The following is a 19,133-nucleotide window of genomic DNA, read 5'->3' on the forward strand; positions in this document are numbered from 1 at the left end:
AATGAAGTACCAGAGATAGTAGATAACAACTTTAAAGCAGATTATTTACAGAAGGCTTTTTGCACACTTACGGTCAAGTAGGTCTTCGTGACAGTTTATTCTGACATAAGTTTCAGAATTACTCACCTACCCATCTAGGCACAGTGGTTTCTGACCATGCTTATTTTTAGATTGAAAAAAAAGGTGTGATATGCAACATAAGAGTGCTGTGTGGCTGTTTTAACTGATGTCAAACATAGTGATGAAAATGTTTGTTAATGATTATTGCATGCATAAGCGTGTGATATTTATTATTTTTAAATGGCATCAGTGCATTAACTAAACACCCTGAAAATGACCTTTTCAAAATTTGACCTCTCAAAAAACATGTTTAAATATAATTCACAAATTGCATCAATAATCAAACAATCAATTTTGAAATCTAAAACAATCAAATACACATGGGAAGTTTGTGTGTTTCATTATAGTTTGTTATTTATTTCTGTATTTTAGGCCATCATAAAGAGAGGCTGTACAAACATGGTCCTTACAGAACTTCATACAAGCGAGCCACATATGAAAGACCAGGAACAAAGTGGAAGAATAAAGAAACTTGAAAAAAAAGTAAACAAAACAATTTAGTGTTTCCTTCACTTTCAGGCGATAACAACTTCAGTTTTGTCCTCAATGACATTATAACGAGCTTAAACAAGCAGCAGTCCTCCACCAAGAGTCATCAAACCACACTCCATCCACAACAAAATCACCTCAGAACAAGACACAAGATGCAAATGAGAGCAGAAGAATTTCATGCCGTTTATGTACATTCAGGTGCTGCTTAATTAAAAATATGTTGGTCATAGTCGACTGATTTAATCATAGCAGGACACAACAGACGCTCAGCAGAGTTCAGACGTGGTGTGTGTTTGTGTGTGTGTTTTATAGAGCAGTATATCGACACACACTAGACAGTAAATCAACATTAAACATGACAAATCAACAAAGTGACAGAAAATGCATTCAAACACAAACCGAGCAATGCATCAGTGGATTTTTCCACTCTTGCTCTGGTTTCATGTGTATGGCTGAAGACCGTGCTCTCTGCTGGTAGAAGAATGCATGGCATCTGTTACATTATATTCAAATGACACCTGAGCAGAGAATGGCTTTCCCACTTTATATTCACCTAAAATCACACAAGACCATTCAACATCATGCTCTCTGGATATACAGCGCTGTATCGATGAAGTGGACTGAATTATAGATACAACAGCAGAGTTCAGCAGTGAAATCAACACCGACGGCCGACGAATTGAGTGAAACTCAAAAACACTTACAGGTCATGATTTCACACCAAAATTGTTTTCCAGTTGAAGATTTTCAGGACCATACATGCATTACAGCGTGGGATATTAAATGTGTGCTTCACTGTCATGAAAATTATGTCTAATGTCACAATGCCAATGTCAAAAATAAATAAACGGTCTTAAAAAAAATAGGTCAAGATATTCAAGCCCATTTTAGGACAATTTAATCAAAAAAAAAAAAAATAATAATAATAATAATAATGAATTTATACTGCCAAAGCGTCAAAACCAAAGTGTCATTAAATAATATAAATATTGGTCCTAAAAATTGGCTTCAATATAATTACCTAAAATCATATTTATTATGTTTATACATCATAGTAGTATTGTTTTGTATTTTAAATAATGCCAATTTCAATAATAATAAAAAGTCGTATGACAGTTTGCCAGTTCTACATTAAACTAATAAATGATGGGAACTTGAAAATAAATGCAAATAAATTAATGTATCTGGAAGAAATGTGCTTAATTGTTATGAAAAAAAAAACATGTCAATATCAAAAATAAATAAACCTTTAATGGTCCTAAAAATGCATATATTTTTTTCCTATTGATTTTGGAGTGAAATATGACTTTCTGCATTTTCTTGTGATATTTGCCCAAATAAGTTCATTAACAGGTGTTAATGCTGTAAGTGTATTCCTCTTGTATATCCTATCTGCCCTTTAGACTCGCTGTAACACTGTTAGATAATGACTCGAGTCAAAACAGCTCAGAGAGTTTGAGGAAATGTTACCTTACACCATCTTTACTCACTGAAACACCACACGATAAATGCATCCATTAGGACAAAACAATGCTTGAGATTGAAATGTGATGCCAGAATCTGGTCACCATTGTGAAAAACATGGTATGGTACATTCAACGGTTTCAAGCTCCCAATTCATCGCGTCGCAGGATGCTGCGTGCCGTGTAATTAAACATCCACATGTGCGCCGATCACACAAACAGGCCTGTGCTGAATATTGCATGTGGCAGTTTTGACTGACACACCACATTCATTAGAAGATTTAAAACATTCCTTAAATAGGTGATATATTTTTGCGCATATACACTCTCTCTCTCATCGATTACATAAGAAAGCAATACGGGGAAGTGCGTCTTAAACACTGACTAACTGCGTTTAACAGGAAAAAGATGACATTCAGTGTGCTGCGTGGGTAACAGGTCCGTTTGACTCATGAACTACACGCTGTGAGCCTCCTACCGACTTCAGCTTCTGTTGAACTGAACAAACACGAACGATTGTCACTAGTCAGCCATGCTGTACACAGCAGACAACATTCAGCCAAGAGAATAATGCAGAAAGACAAGGACAAGAAGCTAAAATAGAGCATATTCAAAGAATGAACTATACAGACAAAAGATCTGCGAGTCTCTGATCGCTTCACTACTTTACTTTTTTTTTTTTGTCTTGTTCTCTCACTAAATTATCTAAACATCCTTAAAATGTAATTTAGCATTTTGATGATTTCAGAGAAAACATCTTGGATTTTGCGAATTGTCTTTTCCCGTTTTAGCCAAAACATATAGAAAAACCTTGAATATATCTTGAACTAAGTTTATTTTTCTTAACTTTTTCACATATGTTTTTTTTTTTCCTGTTTAAAGAATGAATCTAACAATATAGTTAGGTTTGTGCTTGAAATTTTGAAAATTGCAAATAAAACTTAATTCAAGATTTATTACACGTTTTTTCTCAAGTAAATAGATTTCATTTAAATTTTCACCTAACAATAACCTTAACATTTACTTGTGCATATTAGGCATTATTTTAAGGATGTTTAAACACTTTTTATAAGAAAAAAGACAAAATTTAGTTTGAGAAAATTCATTTTGCAGTGTAATTATATTTAGTGTTGAGAGCAAAAGACGTTTTAGGGCAAAACTGGGTTTTGCAGACCAAACGGATGGTGTTTTTAGTGACTATGATGTCCCTGTGCATTATTGTACAAATACAGATCACTAATGCTTAGAACAATATGAAGAAATATCTAGTTGCATACGGGCTAGTCAGTTTTCTGCTCATCTACCGTTCATAAACACAAGAAAACGCCCGTAATAACAAGCATCGTGTTTTACCGTGCAGAATGTCACCCTTCCAAGCACTCATACTTTTCATGATCTTTTTGAGCAGAATTTGTAAATTTTAATATGCATTGTAAACAAATTAGTTATTTCCAGAAAATGCAAAAACTGAAGACCTTCTAACACTTTCATATTTTAAAGGTTTGAGGACGTTTAGGGCCAGATTTGTCTTGGTAGCGTGCGATGAAATGGCTTCAGGTAAGAAATCGCAGAAGAAACCGAGAACTAGAAGGCAAAGGAAGGTTATGCATGTCATATTTACGTTCCTCCGAATCCTAATCACGTTCTCCCATCCAGATCCCATAGCACCTTGTGTTGTGACATCACCCAGCCATCAGCCAATCACAGAGTCAGATTCAGTCAGAATCAACACCCCTTCCTGATGGCACACAGAGCAGGAGGGCGCACACAGGAAAGAGAGAGACCTCACTTCCTCTCCAGCACAGCGAGCTTCCTGTGGGTGGCGGCAGCGGCTTCACTTGCGGACGGCCTGCCTGTAGCTGTGTCTCTGGCCCTGACCGCGGGAGCAGCTGTTGTTTCCGTTGCCGGACGGTTCTTGTGCGCCGTGGGCGGTGCTTTGGCTCGCTCCGTCTCTGGTGCTGCAGGTCAAACTGCTGTCCTGAAGCGTGGGGCTGGACTGAGCTCTCTGTAGTGCACCTTCCTCCAAGAGCATGGCTTCAAACACTGACAGATCATCGTATTCGCAGCGCTGCTTTGCCCGCAGGAGCATGCTGTACGTCTCATAGCGCGTTTTCTACAAGATGAAGATGTTTTATTAAATGGCTGAAAATGTCCTCATCCTCAGACCATCCAAGATGTAAATGAGTTTTGTCCTTCATCAGATCAGAAAGGTAGCATTGCATCAGTGTCTCAGCAATTGCTCCTCTGCAGTAAATGGGTGCCGACAGAACGAGAGTTCAAACAGCTGATAAAAACATCACAATAATCCACAGCACTTCAGTCCATCAGCTAACATCTTGAGAAGTGAGAAGCTGCATGTTCGTAAGAACCAAATCTATCATTAAGATTAATTAATTAATTTTTAACTTCAAACTGATGCTTCCCAGTCCATAATCCATAATTATGTTTCTGACAGTGAAACATTTCTGAATCAGGAGAGAAATCTGCACAGATCAAGCATGGTTTACAAGCAAAAACAGCTCTAAATAAATATAGGAGAGAGAGACAACAGGAGAGGGAATTTTTCATTATTATTGACATTATTTTAGCCAGAGGTGACGGGTTGAAGTTACAAATGCCTCAATGAATGAGTTGTTTCTTACAAACATTCATTCAGAAATTCATTGATGGAGTGGAGTGGTGTGGATTACTTGTGATGTTTTTATCAGCTGTGTGGACTCTCATTCTGACGGCACCCATTCACTGCATAGGATCCATCGGTCAACAAGTGATGCAATGCTACATTTCTCCAAATCTGTTCCCATGAAGAAACAAGCTTATCTTGGATGGTCTGAGGGTGAGCAGCAATTGTTCAATTTTGGGTGAACTATTACTTTAAGAACACAAAACCAGTCTTAAATGTAGATTTTTCCAAATTGAGATGAATGCATCATATGAATAAATATGTTTTCTATTGATGTATGGTTTATTAGGATTGGACAGTATTTGACTGAGATACAACTTTTTGAAACTCTGGAATCTGACTGTGCAAAAAATAAAAATACTGAGAAAATCATCTTTAAAGTTGTCAAAATGAAGTTCTTAGCAATGCATATTAATAATCAAGTTTTGATATATTTACAGTTGGACATTTACAAAATATCTTCATGGAACATGATCTTTACTTAATATCCTAATGATTTTTTAGCATAAAAGAAAAAATTATCATTTTGAACAATACCATGTTTTTTTTGGCTATTGCTACAAATATACCCCAGAGACGTAAGACTGGTTTTGTGCTCCAGGGACACATATGAAGTCTTGATGAGCAGAAGAGACATCTTTCAAAAACATTTAAATCATTTTTACAACCTATTTTGAACCATAATGTATATATTTACCTCAAACTCCAGATATTCTTCTCTCAGTCTGTACTCCTCAAGTTCACGACCTTTCACCTTCCTGTCAGGTGGATAAGAGTGCAGTTGTACAAGCTCAGAGGAGATAGAGCGAAATCCAGTTTCATGAGCCTGTACCTGCTCCTCCTACACAGAAACACACACTTTATAACACTCCAGTTTATATAAACACAGATACAGTACAAGCACAGTCACTCTTATGAAACAGTCAGCCTCCTCGCTGTCCACACAGGCAGCTGTCTTTTAATTAAGCATCATCATATTCATCATATTATTTATTATAAGACTTCATTATTTGTCCAAGTACAAAGCCATATAATGATACCATTTATATAGGTATGTGGCAACATTTATGCAAATCAGCTCATTTGACCTGTGTCAGCTTGGAGGCGGAGCTTGGTAGCACCGGCCGGCTGAATTTCTTCTGTGAGCCAATAGCAGCAGGGAGGGGCGGGGCTGAAAACATGGCTGCCACCGTGTTGATGCGTGTGATCCAAGACTGCATTTGTTCAGCATTCCTACACGAATAAATCAAATGCATGTCAATAATAATATAAAACGTCTAAAAGAAGAACTAGACTGCAACAGACGGGTCCTGGAAGTAAAATCTCATTAAAGGTTTTTAGTCATAACGTATAAACCTTTGAAGACTGATGTAGAACGAGCTGTGTGGTGGTTAAATGATGAAATGAAAGCCATGTGATAGATATTGTTTTTACAAAAGTGCTTCATTACTACACTACATATAATCCTAAAAGTGTTCCACCAATCTGGGAAGTCGTGGAAGGAAAACAGTGGATGAAGTGTTTTTTATACATAGAAGTGCAAAAACACACATATAACCACAAAAAAGGTGGATTTTCCAGCTCAAGCAATGAGAGCTGAAACTGGGACAAACTTCAACTAGAGCAGAGCGTGTTCTCCTGGGGAACAGGGATGTGTGTGAACACACACACACACACACAATAGAAAGAAACATGGCTGACAGGACTGCAAGAGTGTTTTGAATCGGACAGAAAAGACATCACATGCTGAGCCTTATGCTGTACAGATGATTTATTCCAGTCATTTATTTCAGTTAAAGCTTAACGTTGTTGGTTTTTTCTATATGAGCATATACACATGTTCACAATTGTGTGATACAGATTTGCCAAACTGAATACTCGTTTATCTAAAAGATCATTGGGCAATGCTATCAGATTATTATAATTAACTAAAAAAAAAAAAAAACTATTTTGTTCCTTGAAAGAAAATAAACATTAACCAACATAAAACATAAAAAAAATAATTATTTCAGCTAGTTTTTCGAGGCAAACTGTCTCTTTTTTTACTGAAATAATAATTAATAAATTGTACAGATATATTAAAAAAATATATGAAACTAATAAAAAACACAAGAAAATGATTAAAATATAACTAAAATTAAAATGAACTGAAATAAAAAAATAAAACAATGTAGCCATATTATAAAGATAAAAATGATAAAAACAGTCAACAAAATAACTAAAACTTTAAAATTAAAATGAACTGAAACATAAAAAATAACAACTACAGACATAAAAACATAACCCAATAAATGATAAAAAAAAATTACTAGAACTTTAAAATTAAAATAATCTAAAATAAAAAATGATAGAAATTAGACAACAAAATGACAAATTTTTTACTAAAATTTTATAGAAAATAAAAACTTTAATAGTATCCCAAAGTGCATTTCAGTGTTGAACAGAATATTCAACTAGAACATAACAGAATGTAGAATGGGAGTTAATTTTATCCAAGTGTTGAATTTAATGTGATGAGAGGAGATCGGAGGGAAACGGATGAAAGAATTAGCTTAATAGCATCAAATGAAAATGGAAACTCGTTCTAGAAGTGGAATTATTAGATTTGGACGACTATGGCATGTTTTCTGGTCGAGTGTGTGAACTCACGGGGCCTGAAAGAGGTAGACTCTCCAGTCCGCGGTCCGGAGGTAAAACACATTCGGCCGTTTGCTGTAGTCTGTGGCTCGGATGGCCAGAGAATGATGGATAGACACCGCATTCTTCAAATCCTCATGTGATAACTGTTTATCCGGTCGATACTCGCCCTGGAAACACAATGATCCTGTTATTATTCAAAAGATATATCAGAGATGACCTCAGTGCATCAAATGTGTTTCATAAATAAACTTGCCTTGCCTCATAGTGCTCTCTTATTATTACTGATATACGGTCATCCTACTCATTACATACAGATTACCATCAAACTGATAAATGCAGCAGCAGTTGGGTATATTCATAAAGGGAAAAAGATATTGTTTGTTTGAACGATTAGAAAGGTTCAAATCTGAAGAAATGAAATGAAAACTAAACTAATATTGGCAAAAGTGCTGTTATTGTTCTGAAGTGAGCAAAAACATCAAAAGCAGCTTCACGTACCACTCAGATGTCATTTAACTAATAATAAATAAATACAAAATATCAATCAATCACACACTAGAGCTTGAAATAAATAATATATAATCAAATTATTAAATATGTCACGGAATTCTGCAATAAATGATTTAAAAACTAATAAAATGTCAGAAAAGATGCATAAATATAAAACAAGAAACACATTTATTTTTTAATATAAGCTGAAAAGGAAAGTTAAATACACCATAAAAGGAAAAACCTCATAAAAATCACAAAATTAAATGCATGTGACGACAAAATTTAACAACAAATCAAACAATCCAGAAATATCTGAATACAGGCTGAAGTAGGTATGAAGGAAAGAAAGAAATAAGGAAAGAAAGAAGGAAAGAAAGAAAGGAGGAAAGAAAAAAGGAAAGAAAGAAGGAAAGAAAAAAATGAACGAAGGAAGGAAACAACGAAAGAAAGAAAGAAAGAAAGAAGGAAAGAAAGAAAGAAGGAAAGAAAGAAAGAAAGAACGAAAGAACGAAAGAAGGAAAGAAAGAAAGAAGGAAAGAAAGAAGGAAAGAAAGAAAGAAGGAAAGAAAAAAGGAAAGAAAAAAATGAATGAAGGAAGGAAACAACGAAAGAAAGAAAGAAAGAAAGAAAGGAAAGAAAGAAATAAAGGAAAGAAAGAAGGAAAGAAAGAAAGAAAGGAATGAAGGAAGAAAACAACGAAAGAATGGACAAAAGAAAGAGAGAAAGAATGAAAGAAAGAAAGAAGGAAAGAAAGAAAAAAGGAAAGAAAGGAATGAAGGAAGGAAACAACGAAAGAATGAACAAAAGAAAGAAAGAAAGAAGGAAAGAAAGAAAGAAAGAAAGAAAGAAGGAAAGAGAAAGAAACAAAGAAAGAAAGGAATGAAGGAAGGAAACAACGAAAGAATGGACGAAAGAAAGAGAGAAAGAATGAAAGAAAGAAAGAAGGAAAGAAAGAAAAAAGGAAAGAAGGAAAGAAAGGAATGAAGGAAGGAAACAACGAAAGAATGAACGAAAGAAAGAAAGAAAGAAAGAAAGAAAGAAAGAAAGAAGGAAAGAGAAAGAGAAAGAGAAAGAGAAAGAGAAAGAAAGAAAGAAAGAAAGAAAGAAAGAAAGAAAGGAATGAAGGAAGGAAACAACGAAAGAATGAACGAAAGAATGAACGAAAGAAAGAAACAAAGAAAGAAGGAAAGAAAGAAGGAAAGAAAGAAAGAAAGAAAGAAGGAAAGAAACAAAGAAAGAAAGAAAGGAATGAAGGAAGGAAACAACGAAAGAATGAACGAAAGAAAGAAAGAAAGAAAGAAAGAAAGAAAGAAAGGAAAGAAAGAAAGAAGGAAAGAAAAAAGGAAAGAAAGAAGGAAAGAAAGGAATGAAAGAAGGAAACAACAAAAGAATGAACGAAAGAAAGAAACAAAGAAAGGAGGAAAGAAAGTAAGAAAGAAAGAAGGAAGGAAAGAAAGAAAGAAAGAAAGAAAGAAAGAAAGGAAGGAAGGAAACAACAAAAGAATGAACGAAAGAAAGAAACAAAGAAAGAAGGAAAGGAAAGAAAGAAAGAAAGAAAGAAGGAAAGAAAGAAAGAAAGAAAGAAAGAAAGAAAGAAAGAAAGAAAGAAAGAAAGAAAGACATACTTTCTGCAGGTAAAGGATGAGTCCCTTCAGAACAGCATAAAATGTTTTCCATCCTCTTTTTCCTCGAGGCGCTGCATTGCACATGAAAAATACCAGCACAAATACACCAATACATCAGTCTAGACTAATTGATTGATTTTTTGCTTTTGTTAAACAACGTTGAACTATACATACACAGTATATAATATTTCATGTTAGGGTCAAAATGTCGGATATACTGGATATAGATTATTCTAAACTACAATGGAAGTAAAAGACACTTCTCCATTAATTCATAATTCTCCATTAGATGACTCATTACAAATATCTGCTGCTGGTTGAGGGATGTGAGAGAACTGATGTCTTTCTTTAGCACTCACTTCTCTTCCCGTCACAGTCTGCGTGGACCTTCCTCACCAGGAAACCTGTTTTATAGAGCATCGCTCTGGACGGAGAAACCAAACCGCTTCCCGTCCGCTTCATTCCTCTGGAGTGAGACTCTCCTCGATGCTCGCCCAGCTCCGAGAACGACTGACGCATCTCTTCTTCATCGCTGGAAAGAAGAATACAAAACAAAGTCATGTGATAGTGTTACATTTGTGATAGCCTGACTGGAATAATTACTGAAAATAATTTCAGAAACAACTTTCCCTCAGAAATTGCTTGGCATTCATGGTGAAATTTACTTCGAAACAGCAAGAAACACATTGAATTAAACATGAAATTTTAAAGTGAAAGCTTGAAATAGTATTTTCTTCAATAAAGTTTTATTTACTTCAGAAGATGTTTACTGTGCAGGAATTATATTGCTATTTAGTTTCTATTAATATTGCTTACACTTAGTGTTAGGGGTCTGTTCCAATAATAACACTAATAACACTAAATATTAAACACTGTCGCATAATTCATCCTGTCTGTACATGTGACACACCACAACCTTTCTCTACCAATGATACTAAACTCATAGATTTTCAATCATTGCATGGCCATTCAAATGTTGTTCAAGTGTCTCATACACAGTGGTGCCAAAGGGGGAAAACTGTAAGACTGGAGTCGGACCGTCTGGACGGAGGGACGACTTCTCTCTAAGAAAACAAAGGACTTTCCTGATAATTAACATTTGAACACTCTCTTGAATACCCTCCATCATAAGTAACGGTGCCATCGAAGATGCACCACACCTCACCATCACACTCCCTCCACTTAGTTTCACTCAGAATTGCCAATAGTGTAATATTCTGCATTAATGCAAGTGATAGTTACAGTCATGCTTGGTGTCATTTGAATTGTCTCAGGGCGACTGGTACAATGGTCTCAACCTTAGAAAAGTAGATTAAAAGATAATACAGATCCTAAGAGTTAGGAGTTATTTTGATTACTGTAATGGGAGTGCCCTTTTCCAGGGTCTTCCATGTAAATTACCTTCTGTTCCCGTTGAGGTGTAAACTACCCTGGTCTGGGACCTGACCTAATCAAATTCCACTTGTTAGTTTCTGTCTTCATCTGTTTGTCTTGGTCTGAGGTATTTAAAGGATTGCAGCGAAAGGATCAGGGCAATTCTGTAGCCAGAAAGCCCATAGTGTGGTGTGTCGCTTCACTTCATACTATGTATTTTCTAAGGTCAGGTATGCGTATTTTACTTTTAGATTAATCTTTGAGAATTTTATGTTTCATAATACTATGATTTGATATGTTTCAATTGGATATGTAATTGGCAGAACACATATTTACCTGACTGATAAGAAATTGTTACATTTGATTCTATTCTGTTTTACTCTGTAATTATTGACTCTAGTAGATTAGGTTAAGTAATTAATATAACAAATCAATGCTCAGGTTAGAAACGGACTAAAACTTCAGTCAACGTGCCCACGATGTTCCACAAACTGAATTTTAGAGCTCCGACTAACACATTGGCATTAGTCATGTGTACTTAGACTGTAGAGGCTAATAATGGGTTTCCGTTCAGAACAACCGAATGTTGTTAGATCAATCTGAATAGGGTGAGCCTCAACCTCTGATTATTGTAATATTATTCTAACTAAGTGTACGTGGGAAACCACGGCATGATTATGTAAAGTTACCATTAGAGGAAGTTAAATTGATCAGCTTGGTTCTATGGTAATAGTCATGACCTCTGGATAGATATAGTCTTACTTTAATTAAGTGTTTACAGGGGACTGAATAATATACATGTACTTTTAGAAATAAGCAAGCATGGTGCGGCATCTGAAAGTATCAGTCAATTGCCTCTGTCTAATGACCAAGATTGACAAGTTTGTGATTAAGAGATCGTATTCCCGATTTGTGCGAGACTCGAAAAGTTATATGTTTTCCGAATGAATGAGTGCAATAATATAAGAGAATAAATAGAATAATCAAATCTCAGAATAATAATAATTAGAGACAGGCAAACAACCAATTTGCCTTTCAACCTAAATTTGCGGTCATAGTAAAATGGAGTCAGATTAGATACAAAAATGCAGTCAGATTTGAGTTTAACCTATCCTGATTAACTCTACGCGCTGAAAGACCGAACACGTAGGAAACCTTCATCCAGCACCGGAGACCTTACACTCACATAATTCATCCTGTATTGTTGGTGTTACAGACATGAAAACATGCAAAAAATCTCGTCTTAAGAAGACAAATTCTTAAACAATTCCTTTGCTCTTACTTTCCTTTTCTAGACATCTTAGCCTGCTCTGAAAGCACTTCTATTGCTTTTGGAAATGCACATCTAGTGCTCTTTGTGCTGCAGTAACTGTGGAGAGAAATCCAGTGTGTTTAAAGACTACAGGAGCTCGGATTCAGACCCGGTGTGATATTTTGGGTTTTCCCCGCTGTGCGTCCCGCCTAGAGTGAATAAAAGTCTTTTCCCCGACAGTTTTCGCTCTCCACTTTCCTCCCGCTGATCATAAACCCCTCGAGTGCGGCAGATGCTATCGATCGAGTGTGTGTCGAAGTAAAGTGCTCTTCCCAGCGGGCTTCTCTCTCACATCTGCCACCGCAGAAATCAAATCAAAGACTCGATCTCACAGGCTATTATGCCATGCTACTGCGAGACGACCACAGGTTAAATAGATGGGTGTTTCAAAGCCGTTGTATCATGAAAAATCAAATTCTCCTTGAATTTTGGAAACTAAAGTGTTCAATGTACTACTTAGGCTTGCTTTAACCAACACTTTTGCACAATCAAGTCAAATGCTGATGGAATAAAAATGAGGTCCCATGCTACTTTTTGGTTAAACATCCCTTTTCATTTGGAAATTATGAAAGTAAATTGAGTTACAAATGTCACTTCATGCTGATCTTTTGAATATATGACAGCATGCATTTACATATCAAGGCCTATTTAGTATGCTGCATTATAAACGATAGTGATGAATGAGCCAAATCAAAACAGGTCATTTACATCTAGAAGTCTTAAAGGAACAGTTGCAAAAAAAATAAAAAAATAAAAAACTGGTGATTAACCATGACAAATTAAACAGTTTTAAGTGAAAGAAACCTTGACTAATAGTTCAAATGAATGTCAGAGCAGGGTGATTATTGTTGACTGAAACTAAAACTAAACTATTAAAAAACACATTTTGTTCCTTTAAATTAAATAAAAATGAAATAATGTTTTTTTTTTTTTACTTTTACATTTTTACTTAAAATTGTATTTACATTTTATTCCACTAATGCTGAATTAAACAATATAAATGATTAAAAAAAATATACAAATATTAGTAAAAATTTAACTGTTTACATCTCAAAAACTGAAATAAAAATAGATTAAAATATACATATTTTAAAAAATATATAAAATGACAAAAACAAAATTACAAATGAGAATAAATTCAAAATATTAATAATAACTACATGAGACACAATAAAAATGCAAAAAAAAAATATATATATATATAAACACAAGAGATCGAATCAGTGTTATTTTATTATCACTGGGATAATAATGTAGTTTCTAATATTTTACATTTTTATTATATATAACCTATATAAAAAATTAAACATATATATATATACATATATATATATATATATATATATATATATATATATATATATATATATATATATATATTAATTAAAGTTTAAAAAAATGTTTTTTTATAATTTTTATATTTTTGAGTGTCTATACAGTTTTTACACATTTTTATTTAATATTTAGTTTTAGATATTTTAGAACATTAAGTTAAACTAAATGAAAATGAGGAATGATGGCTGAAACTAACTAGCTTTTTATATTTTATTTTATTTCAGTGGTTTTAGTTAACTACAATAAACATGGCATAAATGTATGTATAAAATGTGAACCCTTTAAAGCAGGAGAGTGGATGTGTGAATGTTCCTGTCTTACTCGGCTGTTTTATGAGGTCTCTCGCCACATTCTGTACACTCTGAGGTGTAATATTTCATGTGAACACACATCGAATGTCTGAGGTCGGTTAAGAGACACCTTTAATGGTGTCTTTCTCAGAGAAAGGACGTGTATGTCACTGCCATCCCATCCGCGTGATGTTTCTCAGGCGAGAGATGCTCAACGAGTCTCTGCAAAGACACCAACCTGGAAATCACGAGACACCGCGCCACAAAGAGCCCAAAAACCTTCAGCTCACCTCCACAAACCAGCAGATAACCAGCAGCTTTCACAGCCACCACTAACACAAAAACAGAGACGAAAAAACTGTTTCTTCATCGAAAAGATTTAGTTACAAAACACACAAGAGGTCTAAATAATGCTCCTGCTTCAGCACTGTTCAATACTGATTAACCAACGTGACCCTTTAACATTCAACTCTGAGCCCATGTTTTATACTTAAATTCTTTGTAAAAGACATCTAAAAAATTACCTCAAGCTTTTTTTAAATGTATATTTTTATCTATAAAACAAAGCTCTACCGTAAGTTTTTAGATTTGCAGAACCATTTCATGAGTTTTTTTCTCTCTCTCTTTTTAAAAAAATAACAAACATAATTTAACTTAATTAGGCTTTAGATGCGTTATCAGAGTCAACAAAAAATAAAATGTTTTCAAAAAGTCAATATAGAAATAAATATACTATATACTGTGGTCAACATAATACCCATGCCATGTTCAGTGATTTTAATTCTTTTTTTTTTTGTATTCAGGAACAAATTTTTAATTCATTAACTGCAGTAAATAAATAAACAGAGTTAAAGTAAAAGTAAAACAAAATAAAATAAATCAATAATTTTTTAGAAATTTTTATCATTTTAATTAGTAATTATTTGGATTCCAAAGAACTGGACGTTTTTAGTAAGTTTGCTTTAGTTCTTTCAGGTACTAAGTGATTATGTTTGACATAAAAAATGATAAATAAACTAAATAAATAAATGGAAAAAGGCAGTAAGTGAATTGCTCATCATGTGGCAGCTATAAAACAGTTTAAGTTAAAATTTAACACTAAAACTGAAATAAAAATGATTCAAAACTAAATAGACATAAAAAAAAAATTATATATATATATATATATATAACATCACAAAACCACTATAACTAAATAAAATGATAATAAAATCAGGAAAATAAGATTAAAAACTAATTCAAAATGTCAATGTACATTTACTTTGGGAGTAAAAAATAATATAATAGCATATATATTTTTTCCTTTCTTATATAATGTCTAATGTCTTAATCTATTCAATTCTGAACCTCTCAGATGTCAAATTGAGGAATAATCACCACATGACAACACATGAAGAAACAAATGATGTTAAAAGCAGCTCGAATGTGTGTGCACTGCTCTAAAACATCGGTCAAATCACTCTCACACTGAGCATGTGCTAAAACTTCAAGCCTGTTGCCTAGAAACTGTCGGCACAAGAGGGGGAGGGGGATGGGGGGAGAGAGAGAGAGAGAGAGAGAGAGAGAGAGAGAGAGAGAGAGAGAGAGAGAGAGAGAGAGAGAGAGAGAGAGAGAGAGAGAGAGAGAGAGAGCGGGTCGTAGGATGGATGGAGAAAAAATGCAACCTGAAGAATAAATTTAGCCAGAGCTCTTCCAGCAGCCACAGAGAGACTAATGACAGTAATCACACGATCAGATCAGAACCTCATCAAACACAACACATGACTGAAAGAGTGTGAGATGGCAGGGCTGGCATTTTAATATACACTTCAAATCTGGATTTTTATGCTTTTATTTATCTATTGTTTCCATTATTTAAAAGCAAATACCTATTTGCAGTTAATTATATTTAAAATGTTCAACTGAAAAATAAAATACAGTGCAAATAATAGTGCATTTTAATTATATATATCTTTAAATTAACTTCAGTTATTGCAAATTATTTTAATTTGTAATAATTTAGTTTCCAGTAAATGTACACTACTGTTCATAATACGTTTTAAAAATAAATTATTACTTGTATTAAATTAAAGGATTAAAAGATGCAAGATTTTTATTTCAAATCAGTGCTGTTCTTTTGAACTTTCTGCATTTCCTCTAGAATCTGTCTCTAACTGTTCCAGTCTCTCTTCTTTTTCTCCCTCAGACCTGTTAAATTACTTGAGTATTGATCTTTGTATGACATCGTGATGAATGTTACAAAAGATTTCTATTTCAAATCAATGCTGTTCTTTTGAACTTTCTATTCATCTGTGATTCCTGAAAAATTAAATACATCAGTTTCCACAAAAAATATGAATCAGCACAACTGATAATAATTTAGAAATGTTTCTTGAGCAGTAAATCATCATATTAGAATGATTTCTGAAGATATGTGACACTGAACACTGGAGGAATGATGCTGAAAATACAGCGGAGCATCACAGAAATAAATTACATTTTACAATACAGACAACAGCTATTTTAAATTGTAACAACGTTTAAGATTTTTACTATTTTTACTGTATTTTTAATTAAATAAATGCAAACTTGGAGAGCAGAAGAGACTTAACTACAAAATCTTACCGACCCCAAACTTTTGAAAATGCAGTAAGTCAAATTTAATGTGAAAAGACTATGAAAAGCAGATGTCATAAACATACTGCACTGCTCAGACTCATGACTGATCAACTCAGAATCAAGTATTCTTGCTATAATGACAATCAGAGAGAGACACTTTTGCTCAACATCCGACGTTTTTAAACTATCAGATCTTTTTGAACTCATTCTAATCCACACATGCAAGTCATTCTCACAATTTAGACAAAAACCTCACCTACATCAGCCAGCTAGACCACATTACCTTGGTGACTCTCTAACATCAGCAGAATTCACATGCTAATATTTAATTAACAGCATGAAAGCACATGCACGCACGAGATTGCAGAATCTGCATCTGAGCGGCTCGATGCAGACGGGCCGCTGGTTCTCGGCTGTGCTCTTGTTCATGAGCTCAAGGAGGGACAGAGGAGGCTATTTTGGGAGCTGCAGTAGGAGTCTGTGGGTTCACCTTTGCTCAGGATGTGAGCGGGACCCTTTAAAGAGCGCTGGGGTGTGTGTGGGAGTTGAACATGAGAACGAGGTTAGGGCTTGTGCGAGAGAGAGAGAGGAGGGGGGTGAATTAATATAGACAGAATGCAGCCGAGCCGTAACTATGCAGTGGTATCCATGGAGCCGTAACCATAGCAACGGCACTCGGAAAGCCAGGGTCTTTAATTGGTGTGTGCGTGTGTGCTATCCTCTCTCTGTGTTCACACACACTATTGTTTCTAGCAGACAATAAACGTATCCGATGCATGAAACACTAAAACCTGCTTTGCTTTAACTATTTATGATTAAGGCATCACTCTTGTTTCTTTGTGAAAATTTACTATGGCAATCATTTTATTTTTATTACAGTTATAAAGAATCACTATTAAAAAGAAATTACTTTCCAAGTGACTGAACATGCAATTTCATCCAGCTAGATGATAAAACGGGCAAAAATAAGAGAGAGTGCATATCTAGACACTACAAAAGCATAGAGACCTGAATCGGGAAAATATTAATTTAAGCATTAATTTAATATTTATATATTATAGTTAACAAGAAAAAAATATTGAAATACTTTATTAAACAAAAAAAAAGCTTAATCTTTTATATATATATATATATATTTCACTCCAATGCAGCGTCTCCTCATTTAGTTTAACAATGTTTTAAAAAAAAGAATGAAATAAACGTAAAAAAACATAATAACTAAACCTTTAACTAAAATCGAAACAGAATAAAAACTCATTCTAAATATTCGTTAAAACTATATCAATCTCTCATTTGTACTAAAATAATACATATTTATATATTTGTGCATAAAACATTTCCATCCATTTGGATCCCACAGATTTAATAGAAATGAATAACCTTCTTACATCATCAAATCATACTTGTATAAAACAGGTCAGATTTTGGTAATACAAACTGGGTTTTAAAAACACAATAGCATCAATAAATCCAATTAGTTTCAAATCTTACACACTGATCAAACTTTTTTTTATTCTTTACTTACGAAGTCTTTTCATGTTGAAACTGTGGAAATTTTAAATGCAATTCAAACACATATTTCCTTAATTTAGGCCTAAATATTGCTTTTAATGCAGAAACCACTTAAACAATACAAAACATGAAAAATAATACCTTGCTTTTATAAGCAAACAATCAGTCGTATATTCCGAATATATGAATAATAATGACAGTAGCAGTTTTAACTGCTATTTTTGAGGAAACTATGGTTACCATGGTAATGTGTTCTTTAGGGTTGATCAGAATGATAAAAGGAGTTGAATCGTGTTTCTATGTGGGTAGTTTGGTAGTAACACATTGCTCCTAGTGCAGAACCTTACAGTCATGAAATGGTGAAAGCAGAAAAGAAAACAGACTTACATTGTCCACTGCAGCTTTTCATTTTTAATAGAGTTGTACAGGGCCTGCAGAGAGAGAGAGAGAGAGTGAAAGAGAGAGAGAGAGAGAGAGAGTACATTCAGTAAGTCACACCTGAGCTGTAAATGACTGTGTTTGGTTTCAAAGATTGGCGTATAAGTTGCATCATATATATATATATATATATATATATATATATATATATATATATATATATATATATAGCTGTTAGTGGCATCATAATCAGACTGTGACAGATGACAAGTCTTGAAATAAACATCTGATTGTCACACTGTCTACACAATAAACGTCATTCTGGACATCAGTCGACATCAGTACCTAACAGTCAATCAGTGAAGCATCAATTTAACTCTACAACTGAGAATCCAAACCTTTTCCAACCATATATATATATAATAACCATAGAATAGAGAATTGATAGATGTTTAAGCATGTTTTTTTTTCCTAAATGGCAATACACAATGAAAAGTAATTAATAAATAATATATTAATATAATAAATAAATAATAAAATAAGATGTAAAATAAATGTGACCATTTAAAATATTAACAAAATAAAATAAATTAATATTTAAATCAATATATTAATTGATAATATATAAATTAAATTAAAATATATTTTAATAAGAATAAAATAGCTTCTATTTGAATAAAAGAGCTAAATTAAACCGAACAATCCCAGATGGTGTTAGCTGTTGTAGGTGCGGTCTCCTACTGAACATTAGCACTTAACTGACACATCAGTGGTGTAAATGATGAGTGTGTGTGGACGTCAGTCATCAAACACCTGCGT

The 19,133-nt window shown here is 33.9% G+C and overlaps 1 protein-coding gene across 1 annotated transcript in view; it reads right to left on the bottom strand.

Moving 5' to 3' along the window:
* Window positions 1–2,893: 2,893 nt before the first annotated feature.
* LOC132121711 (PH and SEC7 domain-containing protein 1-like) overlaps window positions 2,894–19,133 on the bottom strand; it is a 39,321-nt gene continuing 23,081 nt past the window's right edge. Inside the window, exons 10-16 of the mRNA XM_059531427.1 lie at window positions 18,324–18,367; window positions 9,875–10,047; window positions 9,516–9,586; window positions 7,408–7,565; window positions 5,847–5,991; window positions 5,456–5,599; window positions 2,894–4,188 (exon numbers count right to left, since the gene is read on the bottom strand). Coding sequence (XP_059387410.1) covers window positions 3,910–4,188; window positions 5,456–5,599; window positions 5,847–5,991; window positions 7,408–7,565; window positions 9,516–9,586; window positions 9,875–10,047; window positions 18,324–18,367 — 1,014 coding nt within the window. The 3' untranslated portion in view covers window positions 2,894–3,909. The remainder of the gene's footprint in view (window positions 4,189–5,455; window positions 5,600–5,846; window positions 5,992–7,407; window positions 7,566–9,515; window positions 9,587–9,874; window positions 10,048–18,323; window positions 18,368–19,133) is intronic.

The sequence above is a fragment of the Carassius carassius genome, chromosome 39 (genome assembly GCF_963082965.1).
Source record: "Carassius carassius chromosome 39, fCarCar2.1, whole genome shotgun sequence".
NCBI classification, from domain to species: domain Eukaryota; kingdom Metazoa; phylum Chordata; class Actinopteri; order Cypriniformes; family Cyprinidae; genus Carassius; species Carassius carassius.